General features: G+C 60.3%; 1 protein-coding gene across 1 annotated transcript; it reads left to right on the forward strand.

Annotated features, from left to right (window-relative positions):
• The first annotated feature begins 364 nt into the window (after positions 1-364).
• CABP7 (calcium binding protein 7) lies at positions 365-8,843 on the forward strand. Its single transcript, XM_053993930.1, has 5 exons — positions 365-1,171; positions 5,278-5,421; positions 6,747-6,859; positions 7,588-7,741; positions 7,882-8,843. The coding sequence occupies exons 1-5, from the start codon at positions 1,063-1,065 to the stop codon at positions 8,007-8,009; spliced, it is 648 nt and encodes a 215-aa protein (XP_053849905.1). The 5' UTR covers positions 365-1,062; the 3' UTR covers positions 8,010-8,843.
• Positions 8,844-12,330: the final 3,487 nt, after the last annotated feature.

Below are 12,330 nucleotides of genomic sequence, written 5' to 3' on the forward strand. Positions count from 1 at the left end.
TGGGACGGTGACTGCCCCACGAACAGGGTGCCATGTGCAGGGACCTTGGGGTGACAACTCCCTGGGCATGGCGTGCTGCATGTGGGGACATTGGGGTGACACCTGCCGGGACAGGGGGTGTCACAGGGACCCCCAGCCCTGCCTGCCAACCCCCAGTCCCCCGCGAGCCCCCCTCCCCCCCCCCCCCCGCGGCACCAGCATCTCCCACTCCCCCTCCCTGCGGCCCGGGACGCTCCCCCCTCATTGCCGCACTGCCCCCCCTCGCCGCCCCCCCGGGGGGAGGCCCCACCTCCCCCCCGCCCCCAGCCCCATTTCCCGGGCGGGACCGTTCAAAACCCGCCCGGCGCCGCCGCTCCCCGGATTCCGCCGCCGCTTCCCGGGGCCGGGGCCGAGGATGCTCCGGCTGCCGGCGGCGGCGGGGGGGCGGCGGGTGCGCGGCGGGGGCTGAACCGCGGCGGCAGCGAGCCCCGGCCTGCCCGGGACACTTGGCGGGGAGGAAGAAGAGGAGGAGGAGGAGGGAGGAGGAAGACGAAGAGGCCGCCTTCAGCCTCGGCCCCGCCATGCCGGGCCCCACCGGGGAGCGTGGCCCGGTGGCAGCGGCTCCCCGGGGGCTGTGAGCGGCCCGGGGCCGGCGGAAGGGGGGCCCCGGGAGGAGGTGGGGGGGGGGGGCTCGGGGCGGAGGGGGCGCCCCGAGCGGCATGGCCAGAGCCGTCCCCCCCGCCGCCGCCGCTTCCACCAGGATTTAACCGGGGCTTGGATGCTTTCACCTCCCGTTTCCACTTCGGGAGGGCATGTGCGCGGGGGAAGCGGGCCGCCCCCAGCGGAGCCCCCCCGCGCCCTGACTCCACGGTGAGGGGCTCGGCCGCCAGCCCCGTCCCGCCACCGGCCCCGGAGGACGGGGAGCGCCCGCCCGCCCCGGCCCCCCCTGGCCGGTGGGTACCGGGCGGGGGGCGGCGGGTACCGGCAACTTGTGTTTAGCGTCCGGCGGTACCGACTGGGGGGAGCCCCCCCTCTACCCGACGAGATTTGGGTTTAAACTTTGGGTTTTGGGGAACCCCGAAGATGCCTTTCCACCCGGTGACGGCGGCGTTGATGTACCGGGGGATCTACACCGTCCCCAACATCCTCGCCGAGCAGCGCCCCGTGGAGATCCCCGAGGATGAGCTGGAGGGTGAGCGGGTTCGGGGGGCTGCGGAGGCTGCCTGGGGATCAGGGGCGATGAGGGGGACATCCCATGGGATTGCGGGGTGAGACGGTTTGGGGGACCGGGAAGTCCATCCCGTGGGATGCGGCTGTGGGAGAGTCGGGGTGCGCGTTCCCCCGGCGCCGTGGGGAGGCTGAGGGCGAGCGGGATGCGGATGGATGGAGAAGGAGGAGGAGGAGAAGGAGGAGGGGAAGGAGGAAAGCGAGGAGGCGTGCGGGGGTCCCGGGCCCCCGGTTGTGGCAATATGACACAGCAGGGACCGGCGATAGTGGCGGGGGGCCGGTTTCCCCTCCGCGGCGCGGCGGGGTCACCCCCTCCCCGCTGTCATAATATGACAGTGGCTGGTGGCGCGGGGGACCCGAGCGGTGGCTGTCACCCGTGCCACCCCCCGGGTCACGGCAGCTCCACGCAGTCCCGGTGTCACCGGACTCCGGCCGGGAGGAGCGGCCGGCGGGGCTCTGCCCACTCGTGCGATGAGAGGAGCCGAGCTCAGCTCGCTGCCACCAGAATGGCTTTTTCCACCCCAAAAGTTTGCCGGGGCGGCGGGACGGGCACTGGCGGTGCCCGGCTTTGGGGTGTCCCTGGGGAACCTGGGGGAAAGGGGTGCAGCACCCCCGGCTCCAGACCGGCACTGGGGGGGAACTGAGCCACGGGGGGTGACCCCACACATGTCTCCGCTCTGCCTGGGGGGAGCACCCTTGGCCCAGCACCAAACCAGGAGCCCTCGGCATCCCTGTGGGGAAACTGAGGCAGGGAGCCACAGGGCTGGGGGGTGAGGAGAACCCCAAAATCCATTTGGGGGCCCCAAGCAGGCGCTCACACCAGTGTGCAAGGGCTGTGTGTGTGTGTGTGTGTGTGCAGCTCTGCAGGGTGTGCGTGTGCGCTGACGTGCCTGTCACAGCCTCACTGCAGGGGCTGTGTGTGTGCACAGGCACGGCACACCCCCTTCACACCGTGCTGCGGGTGTGCTCACACATCTGTATGGTCACACATCTGAGTGGTCACACATCTGTGTGCTCACACATCGTATGCACGTGCATGGCCTCGCTGCAGGGTGGCTCTGTGTGTGTGGCTGTGCCAGTGCCAGTGTCACTGTGTGTATGGCTGTGCCATTCTCTGTGCTGGGCCAGTGTTTGTGTCACTGCAGCACGTGTGTGTGCCCATGCACAGCCTGGCTGCAGGAGGTGTTGGTGTGAGTGTGCACATGCACAGCGTCACAGCAGGACGGGCTGGTACGCACAGCCCTGCTGCAGAGGGTGTTTGTGTGCCTGTGCATGAGCACAGCGTCACTGCAACGTGCTGGGGTGTGTGTGTGTGTGTGTGTGTGTGTGTGTGCAAACACCAGCACAGCTTTGCTGCAATGGGGTTCTGTCTGTGTGCACACACAAGTGCAGCTGTGCACAGTGTTTGTGTGTCTGTGTGCACAAGTGCAGCATCGCCGTGACGTGTTTGTGCAGGTCCGTGCGTGTGCACATGCAAGTGCAGCACCACTGCGAGGGGGTGTGGGTGTGCAGGCACAGGGATGTCACTGCAGGGGGTTTGTGTGTGTTTCTGCGTGTATGTACTTGCACAAATGCAGCTGTGCCGGGTGTTGGTGTGTGCACACACAGGTGCAGCACCACTGCATCGTGGCTGTGCACGTCCATGCGTGTGCACAAGTGCGGCACTACTGCAAGGGAAGCGTGTGTGTACAGGCACCAGTATCTCAGTGTAAGGTGTTTGTGTGTTTGTGCACACGTACAGGTGCATCTGTGCAAGGTGTCGGGGTGTGCACACACAGGTACAGCATCACTGCGAGGTGTCAGGGTGTGCTGCATCCATGCACATGCACGTCCCTGCACGGGGGCTGTGAGTGCACCCGTGTGTGTGTGTGTGCACCCGTGTGTGTGTGTGTGCACCCGTGTGTGTGTGCGTGCACCCGTGTGTGTGTGTGTGTGCACCCATGTGTGTGTGGGTGTGCACCTCTGTGTGTGTGTGCACCTGTGTGTGTGTGCACCCGTGTGTGTGTGTGTGCACCCATGTGTGTGTGGGTGTGCACCTCTGTGTGTGTGTGCACCTGTGTGTGTGTGCACCCGTGTGTGTGTGTGTGCACCCATGTGTGTGTGGGTGTGCACCTCTGTGTGTGTGTGCACCTGTGTGTGTGTGTGCACCTGTGTGTGTGTGTGTGCACGAGCACATCACTCCGAGGTGTTGGGGTGTGTTCGCACACTCACATGCGTCACTGCAAGGTGTGTGTGCACACAGGCACAGCATCACTGTGACATGGTTCTGGCTGTGTCCCTGTGTGTGCACGCACAGTGCACACACAAGGGGTGTCTGTCTGTCTGTGTGTGTATTTGTGTGTGTGTGTTTGCACACCTGGGCACATCCCTGCAAGGTGTTGGTGTGTGACACCAGTACAGCATCACCATAAGGAATGTGTCTGTCTGTGTGTCTGTGTGTGCACAGCTCCAGTGTCACTGCCAGGGGTGTCCCAGCCTCGCTGCAGTGGAGTCTGTGTGAGTCCTGCAGCTGTCTGTCCGTGTGTGTCCGTGTGTCTGTCCGTGTGTGCTCACACCCCTCCATGTGCCCACTCCCCGTGTCCCTGCACCAGCTGTTGTCCCAGTTCACCCAGTCCCCAGGGTCCCAGTGTCGTGTCCCCTCAGCACCCACCTGTGGCAGTGGGGACCGACGGCAGTGCTGGGAGCCCCAGGGAACCCCACAAGGTGCCAGACACCCACGGGCTCCCACCTCCTCCCGTCCCCCTGGTTTGGGGACACTGGTGACATCCTGACACGGCTTCACACTGGGTCTGAGCAGGCTCAGGGCACAGCTGGGGCAGGGGGTGCTCAATGAGGAGCCTGGCCACTGTCAGGACATGTCCTTGTGTGTCCCCCAACATCCTGAACCATCTGATGAGGAGCTACCTTAGAGCTCTTTGGGATGAGCATCCTTGAAGGATGATTTTTGGGGGTGCCTGGAGTGTAGTGAGGCCCCCCAGGAGCACAGGGAGAAGCTGGAGGATCTCCCTGCCCAGGCAGGGACACTGGCCATGGAGAAGCTCAGGCTGACAGGCCAAAATCTCACAAAACTCCCCCAAAACACCTTGAAGACGTCACTGATGTGACACCATCCAGGCAGGGATGTTTCCAAGCACTTGGGGTCAGCACTGTCACCCAATATGGGTTTTCTCCCCCAAACCCAAAGTTCACAGCCCATTTCTCCTGCTTGGATCTTCCAGCACGAATCCCCCTGGCAGCCACATGGAGAAGGAAGAGGCACCAACATCCTGGCCTGGCTTCCCACTGTCCCCCAGCACAAATTCCCTGGTCCTTCTTTTCCATCAGCCTGGTTCCAGCTTTGCACATCAGGTGGCATCAAAAAGCCAGAAACTGCCCCAAAAAGGAGCAGAGTCCTGAGTGCAGCAAGAGGTGGGGTGGAGTCAAGGGACTCAGGCCATGCCTCAGTTTCCCCTCAGCATCTCCCTACCATCCTCCTGGGATCTTCCCCCACATCCCAAGGGTTCCTGTTGAGCCAGAAACCCCCAAACCCCCCACTTCCATCCTCCTCTGCACTGGACAGGGCAAAACACTGCAGCAATTTCATCAAGATTTGGGATTTTTTTTTTGCATGAAGAGTGGCACAGCTCCAGCACCCACCCCTGGGCCCCAGGATGAGGGCACAGACACACCCGAAGACCATGGGGCACAATCCCACCCCGGGACCCCGGGATGGGGACAGTCCCCAGCCCCCATGGATCCTGAGGAATGTTCCCGGCTGGATGCTGCAGCACCGTGGGGATGCCCCCAGCGACAGTGCCCACCTGGTGGCACCCCAAGCTCAGGCACATCCAGGGATGTGTTCTTAGGGCAGAATGCCGCAGTTTCGGCTGTGGCAGTAGCGAGGGCAGGGTGGGTGCGGCGAGCGGGTGCCTGGAATTGGGACAAATATTCAGAGTCTGTTGGGCAGATGGGACCCTGCTGGGGAGGTTGGGGGCTCCACGCTGGCCGGGGGGGCCAGGTGGGATCCCCACAGGGGTTCTGTGGGTGCTGGAGCGGGAAGCTCAGCCAGACTCATTCCTGCTCCCCCCACAGAGATCCGGGAAGCCTTCAAGGTGTTCGACCGCGACGGCAACGGGTTCATCTCTAAGCAGGAGCTGGGCACGGCCATGCGCTCCCTGGGGTACATGCCCAACGAGGTGGAGCTGGAGGTCATCATCCAGCGCCTCGACATGGACGGTAGGACCCCGGCAACTCGGGATGGGGACAGGGACGGGATCCCCAGCTGGGAGAAACATACAATTCTCCTGTATTTCCACCCCATGTGCTGGACACGACACGGGATGTGGGATGAGCCTGACCCAGGCTCTGCCTCCAGCTGGAGCCTCCCGCTCATCCATCATCATCATCATTGCCACTGCAGCTTTGTTTGGGATGATTTAAGGATCCTGGATGTTTTGTGTGATTGTTAAACCTGCTGGGACTGCGCTGCCGAGGCTGGATCCTGCACCCAGGAGTGGATCCTGCACCCTGGGTCGTGTCCTCAGCACCCATCTCCCTCCAGCACTCGCTGCCACCGTGACCCTGTCCCCACCCCTCCCTCGCCCATAGGGACCTGAAAGAGCTCCTTAATTTATCGCTTTTCCTTTTTTCCCCCATTTAAAAGCCTTTCCGGCAGCGCTGCCAAGGCGCCGCTCCCCTCATTACTCATCGTTAGTGCTGCCCTGACAGCCCCATGCCAGCGTCCCCACTGCCAGGGGACATGGCCAAGAACGGCCACCAAGCACTCCCAGGGTCACAGCCACCCCCAGGGTCACGGCCACCACTGGGGTCCCTGCTGGAGTTGGGGTCCCTGCTGGAATTTAGGGTCCAACAGCTGTTCAGAGTCCTGGACAGTGTTGGGCTTCCCCAACCAGTACTGGGAGCTCCAGGTGACAGTGGGTATCCCCAGGTCCCATTGGAAAGGGGGCCCAAATGGCATTGGGGGTCCCCAGTGAATACTGGGGGTCCCTACATGGCAATGAGAGTCCCAGCCAGCACTGAGGACCCCAGGCAGTGTTGCCATCCCAGCTGGTGTTGGGGACACCAAACTTCGTTAGAGGTCCCCACCCAGTGTTGGAGTCCCTGGTTGATTTTGGGTGTCCTCAGCCAACATTTGTGGTCCCCAGTTAGCCCTGGGAGACCTCCAGATGACATTGAGGCCCCAGCTGGAATCAGAGTCCAGCTCATGTTCATGTCCTGGATGATATTTGGTTTCCCCAGACAGCACTGGGGTCCCAGATCACATTCTGGGGGGACTAGGTGGTATTAGGGTGTCCCTAGCCCACACTGAGTGTCCCCAGTTGGCCCTGGGGCCCTGGCTGGCACTGGGGACCCCATCCAATGCTGGGCATCCTGGTCAAAGTTGGAAGTTCCCTAAATTTGCTGGAGGTTCCCAGCTGATCCTGGGGTCCTCAACTGGTTTTGGGGATCTGTGACCACCCATGGGGCCTCTTCTGGGAGGGGGAGTGTCCCATGTGCCCCATGCCCAGGCAGGGGGTGACAGCCACTCCCGTGTCCCGCAGGTGACGGGCAGGTGGACTTTGAGGAGTTTGTGACATTGCTGGGGCCCAAGCTCTCCACCTCGGGCATCCCAGAGAAGTTCCACGGTACCGACTTCGACACCGTCTTCTGGAAGGTAGGGACAACCCGAGCCCCACAGGAAAGCAGGGACACCCCCAGCCCCCATGTGAAGGTAGGGACACCCCCAGCCCCTCCTGGGGCATCACCCCAGAACCTGCACCAGGGAAGGCTCAGAGTCAGGGCCAAGGTTTGAGTTGGGATCAGGGATAGGATGAGTGTCAAGGCTGGAATTGGGGTTGGGCTGATGGTGAAAGTCAGGCTCTAGGTCAAGGACGAGGTTAGGATTGGTTTAAGAGTCAGGACTGGGTTTAAGATTAGGGTTTGAGTCAAGCTCAGGCTCAGGCTCCAGTTTAGGGTTAGTATAAACCTTGGGGTCAGGGTCAGCAGTGGTTTAAGGGTCGGGGTTAGGGCCACGTTTAGGATCAGGGTTGGGGTTGGAGTCAGGGATAGGATGAGCGTTGGGATCAGGTTTAATGGTGGGGCCAGGGTCAGGATTGGGGTCAAGGTCAGGAGTGGGATCAGGGTCAGGATCACAATGAGGTTCAGGATCAGTGTCAGGGTGCACTCCCCTGAGCTCCTGTGCCCCTGTCACAAACAGGGCCACATTTGGTGCCAGCACCCTCTGGTGCCCCTCGCTCTGCTGGGGGTCACCAGGACACCAGGCCTTTCCCAGACAATTCCAGGGTGGTCCACCCAAACCACCACATCCAAAGGTTCTGGGGGACCCCGGAGCCCCCTGTTCTGCCGGCCATGGGGTCACCCTGAGCCCCTGGTCCCCGGCAGTGTGACATGCAGAAACTGACGGTGGACGAGCTGAAGCGGCTGCTGTACGACACCTTCTGCGAGCACCTGTCCATGAAGGACATCGAGAACATCATCATGACGGAGGAGGAGAGCCACATGGGCACAGCCGAGGAGTGCCCCGTCGACGTGGAGAGTGAGTGCCGGGCACCGGGAATGCCAAAAGCCGCCAAACCCCCCACGGGGATGCCAAACCATGGGGATAGCACTGGTTACTCTTTGTACAAGGAGAGTGTATTTGGGATTGGGGTAACGCGGTGTTTGTCCCACCCCCAGCCTGCTCCAGCCAGCAGATCCGCCAGACCTGCGTGCGGAAGAGCCTCATCTGCGCCTTCGCCATCGCCTTCATCATCAGCGTGATGCTCATCGCCGCCAACCAGGTGCTGCGCAGCGGGATGAAGTAACGGGGCGCCCCCGCCGCCGGGGACCCGCAGCGACAGCGAGGAGGAGACACCTATAAATATCTATAAATATCTCTATGTACATCCATCTGTGGCCCAGAGACGTGACCCTCCCGGGCGGGGGGCAGCCGAGGGGACAGAGCCGCGCCGGGGCCCCGCCGTGCCGGGCGCTGCCGTCGCTGCTGCTCGCAGAGCACGGAGACTTTGGTACCGACACCGACACACCGACCCCCCCTCGCCAGACAAAATCCGACCCGTGAGTGCATGTGACGTGCATGGAGCCCCGTGAGCCCCTTCCCCGCGCCGGGCCGGCGGCCCCTCCCGCGGCGGATCCCGTTGGATTCTCCGATCTAGCGTTAGAGCTCATATTTAGGATAAACCAAATCATCCCCTAAGCAATACACGCGCCTGAGATGGTTCCTAGAGCCGGGAGCGTTTGCATGGACTTGGCTGCCAAGGGCTGGATTCCACCCCCCCAAAAGCCCCTCCCTGTCCCCGTGCCGTGCCTCGGTTTCCCCACCTGCCCGGTGCGGGGACATTCCTGACCTCCTGCTTGATGCACTTTGAGCCGACCCCCCTTGGGAAGAGCCGGAGCGACCCCAAGGCCGGGAAGCCCCGCACACCGCGGAACCCCCCAGCCTGTATGTAGCACCCACCTGGGCACGGACTGGTTTGGATTTGGGGCCGTTTCTCATTCTTTGGAGTTTTTGGGGTTTTTGGGGTGGTGTTTTTGTTTTTGGTTGGATTTTTCTTGGTTGTTTTTTTTTTTTTTTTTTTTTTTTTTTTTTTCTTCCTGGTTGGTTGTTTCTGATCTGAAATAAAACTCGGATTTCTGAAGCGCTCTGGGCTGCAGGGGCTCCTGGAGATGCTGGGGTGGAGGGAGATGGGGTGGGGCCCTGGGAGCACCTGTGGGTGCTGCTGAGTCCTCCTGGCACGGGAGGTGGGCACTGCTTTGGCAGGCTGTGACCCCCAGGACTCCGGGGGCTGGAGCATTCCTAAACTTTGGGGCAGCGGGACCTGGCTCCTTCCCAGCAGCTCCCATGTCCCCCACCCCACTCCAGCTGTGGATCCTGCTACAGGTCCTGCCTCTTCCCATGGATCCCAGTGGTTTCATCCCCCTCTCCACATCTCATGCCTGATATTTTATGTTTGGTTTGATGAATGTTTCACTCCCCTTTGCCTTGACGGGGAGGATGCTCAGCCCAAGCTGCTTCCCAGAAGTGCTTTCACCTGGGTTAACAGTAATTCCAGCAGGAACCAGGATCTGTCTGGGGCGCTCAGAGAGGCTCCACAGGGTCACAATTCCTGGGCCAAGCTGGGGATCCTGCCCCAAGGCTGGTGGCGGGGAGCACCCTGTTACTCCTGATTTACACCACTGAGGCCTGGCCCCAGTGTGAGCCCTCCAGGCTGAGGGACATCGGGAATGTCACATCTGTGTGCCCTGTGGGAGCCCATTCCCACCTAATGGATCGCCCTCCCCGAGCCCCCAGTGATGCATTTTTAATGGCAAAGAGATTAAACGAATAAATAAAAAACAGGGAAGTGCTTGGGGCTGGGAGAGAATCAGGCAAAGCTGCTGCTCCCCTATCATGGGGCTGGAGGAGCCCATCCCAGGACACTGGGGCTGGGACATCCCCACCTTCACCTCCCTGGCTGCTCCCATGGGGAAAACTCATTTCCTTGCACCAGCATAGGAATTCCCACCCTGCAGCACCACGTGGGGGGGTGGGGGACACCCCATTTTTGGGATGCCAGGAGGAACTGGTGGCATTTTATTGATTTGGGGTTTGGGTGGGGCCTTTTTTTGATCTTCTCTAATTTATCAAACAAATTGAAGTGAACGTCCAAATGAGAAATGGAAATGGGAAGTGCTCCACGGCAATGAAATCACTCCGGCTGCCTCGCAAAGTGCGGGAGGCTCCACATCCGTAATGAAATTTCATCCATCTCCCGTAGAAAGTTTGGATTTTTTATGGACTGGCATTTCCAAATGAGCCACGTGGCCTCAGAGACATGTGTATATATATATATATTTATTTTTAACCAGGTCTATTATAGACACTGTGAATAAACATAAGAGAAGGAAAAAAAAAAACCAAGACAATTTAATTTGCCAGGAAATACAGTAATGTAAAAGAAAAAATTAGATAAAAGGAATAACGCCATCCCCCAAGCTTAGCGTTTCAAAGCTGCTCAATTGATTTTAATGGGAATCAGCAGAATGGATTTCTTGGGGCAGGTTTGGAATGGCAGCTCCCGATCCCGGAGCAGGCGGGATGCCGGAGCGGGGTCCCAGCCGCGTCCCTGCTCTGCCGCAGAGGCGATGGATCACTGCGGCTGCTGCAACAGAGGTGCTCCAGGATAACTCAATTAAGGGACCGCCAGGAAAGGCAAAAACAAAGGGAATGTGCCGGGAGGTAGGGGCTGCTGCGGGAGAGGGGAGGTGGGAGGGAGCAGGACCCTGCATGGGACATGGGGACAACAGAGCAAAAGTGGCAGCAACCCCAGCGTGGGTTGCAGGGCTGCGATTCCATAGCTCTGGGGAGTGTTTGAGATAGGAAGGGAAGAAGTTGGTAATGGTTGTTTCTCTTGTGCTGCAAGAAGTGTGGGATGGGCTCAGCTCCACCCTTGTCCTGGTCCCATTTCCATCCCTCTCCTTGTCCCATTCTCTGTCTCCATCCCCAGTGCCATCCTCAGTCCCACTCCCATCCTTATTTCCATTCCTGTCTCTGTCCCTTTCCCCCCTCCCCATCCCCACTGCTGTCCCATCCTCATCCCTGTCCCATCCTCATCCCTAACCACTCCCCATTCCCATTCCCTTGCTTATTTCCATCCCTGCCTCAATCCCCATCCTTGACCCTATCTCTACCCCCATTCCAATCCTTTTGTCCATGCCTCTCTCTGTCCTGTCCTCACCCCAGTCCACATGCTGTCCCCATTCCCACTCCTGCTCCCGTCCCCCTCTCTCCCAGCAAGAGCTGCCAGAGGACACGGGCAGAGCCCAGCGGGGCTGCGCTTGGCAGGGGCCCAGCAGCCGCTCATTTCCCTAAAAGCTTCCCGATAAATTACTCCAGCTCTTGCTCCAGCAAAGGCACTTTGGCTCAGGCTTCACTATTGGGCAGCAGCTCCTCACCCCCACCCCGGGGACGGTGAGTCCATCCCTGCAGCATCCCTTGGGATCGGGTACCAGCCATCCCTGCGGGAAGGAGCCACAGCCCCATCCTGCTTTGGTGTCCTCCTCCCGCAGCCTTTCCCCATGGATGAGCCCACAGAGGCTGTGTCCCACCCTGCTAGGACGATCCATGGCATTGTCACCTCCTGCAACCTGCTGTAACACACACCCCACAGATCCTGCAATTCCCAGCCTCCTCCTCCCCCCCAGGAGTTACACAGCTCCATGAATCCACAACATCCTGCAGGTGATGCCGGGCTCGGCCCATCGGCCACACATCCTGCAGTTTTTGTGGGAAAACCCCAACTTTAATGAATCCCCCTTGGCAGCCCCTATCATCTTCCCCTGGACAGGTTGGAGCTCAGCAGGGAATGTTCCTGCTCTTGCCTTTCAGCCTTTATTGGGAATTTCTGCTTCCAGAGGAGCTCAATTCCTTTGGAGCAAGGAAGAGCATGGAAAGGCTGTGGCTGTTGTGTTTTACACTGGAATTTTAATTTACATTTGGGTTCCAGAGCTTACCCAGAGAACTCTATCTAATTTAAGCTGGATCTGGGGAGCCCTGAAGTTTGGAAGTGTTGGGTAAAAGAACCCCTCCTGGATCAGCTGGAAAACCCACCAGGACTGGAGCACATGGAGCAGGGACAGGCCTGGGGGCTGATCAAAGCACAGCTCCAACCAATGTGGGGAACAGGGAAGGATTTGGATGTTGACTGGGGAAAAAATCCATGGAAGGGACTGGAGAGGGAATTCCTTTATCTGTTGGTGCTGGTGGCCTCAGAAGGTGTCCAGGAGCGTGTCCTGGCTGCCACCACCAGAGCAGCCACTGTCCCCCCCAGTCAGTGAAGGCTCTCAACATTCCCCAGGACTCTTCCCCTGTGCTAGACTGGGGCACAGGGATGCACATCCAAGCTTGGAGAGAGTAGGCCCAGCTCCCACTCTGGAGCATCCCACAGTCCCTGGGGAATCCCCATGTCCCATCTCCTTGGGGGCAGGGTTCCCTTGCTCCAGGAACTCCTATCTGTTCCCAAAGAGGAGCCACTTGGGTGCTCTTATTAATCCACCTGTCCTGCAGGTGGAAGTGAGGACAGGACATGGGGCTGATCCTGCATCCTCCGAGCCCAATCCCTGTACTCCTGCTCTCCAGCAAGCCCA

The sequence above is a fragment of the Vidua macroura genome, chromosome 18 (assembly GCF_024509145.1).
Source record: "Vidua macroura isolate BioBank_ID:100142 chromosome 18, ASM2450914v1, whole genome shotgun sequence".
Lineage (NCBI taxonomy): Eukaryota > Metazoa > Chordata > Aves > Passeriformes > Viduidae > Vidua > Vidua macroura.

Bases quoted from the DNA above. Each gene is read 5' to 3' on its own strand.
- CABP7 (XM_053993930.1), top strand. From the start codon at position 1,063: ATGCCTTTCCACCCGGTGACGGCGGCGTTGATGTACCGGGGGATCTAC. The intron at 1,172-5,277 runs GTGAGCGGGTTC...CTCCCCCCACAG, and splicing joins CCCCGAGGATGAGCTGGAGG to AGATCCGGGAAGCCTTCAAG. The intron at 7,742-7,881 runs GTGAGTGCCGGG...TCCCACCCCCAG, and splicing joins GTGCCCCGTCGACGTGGAGA to CCTGCTCCAGCCAGCAGATC.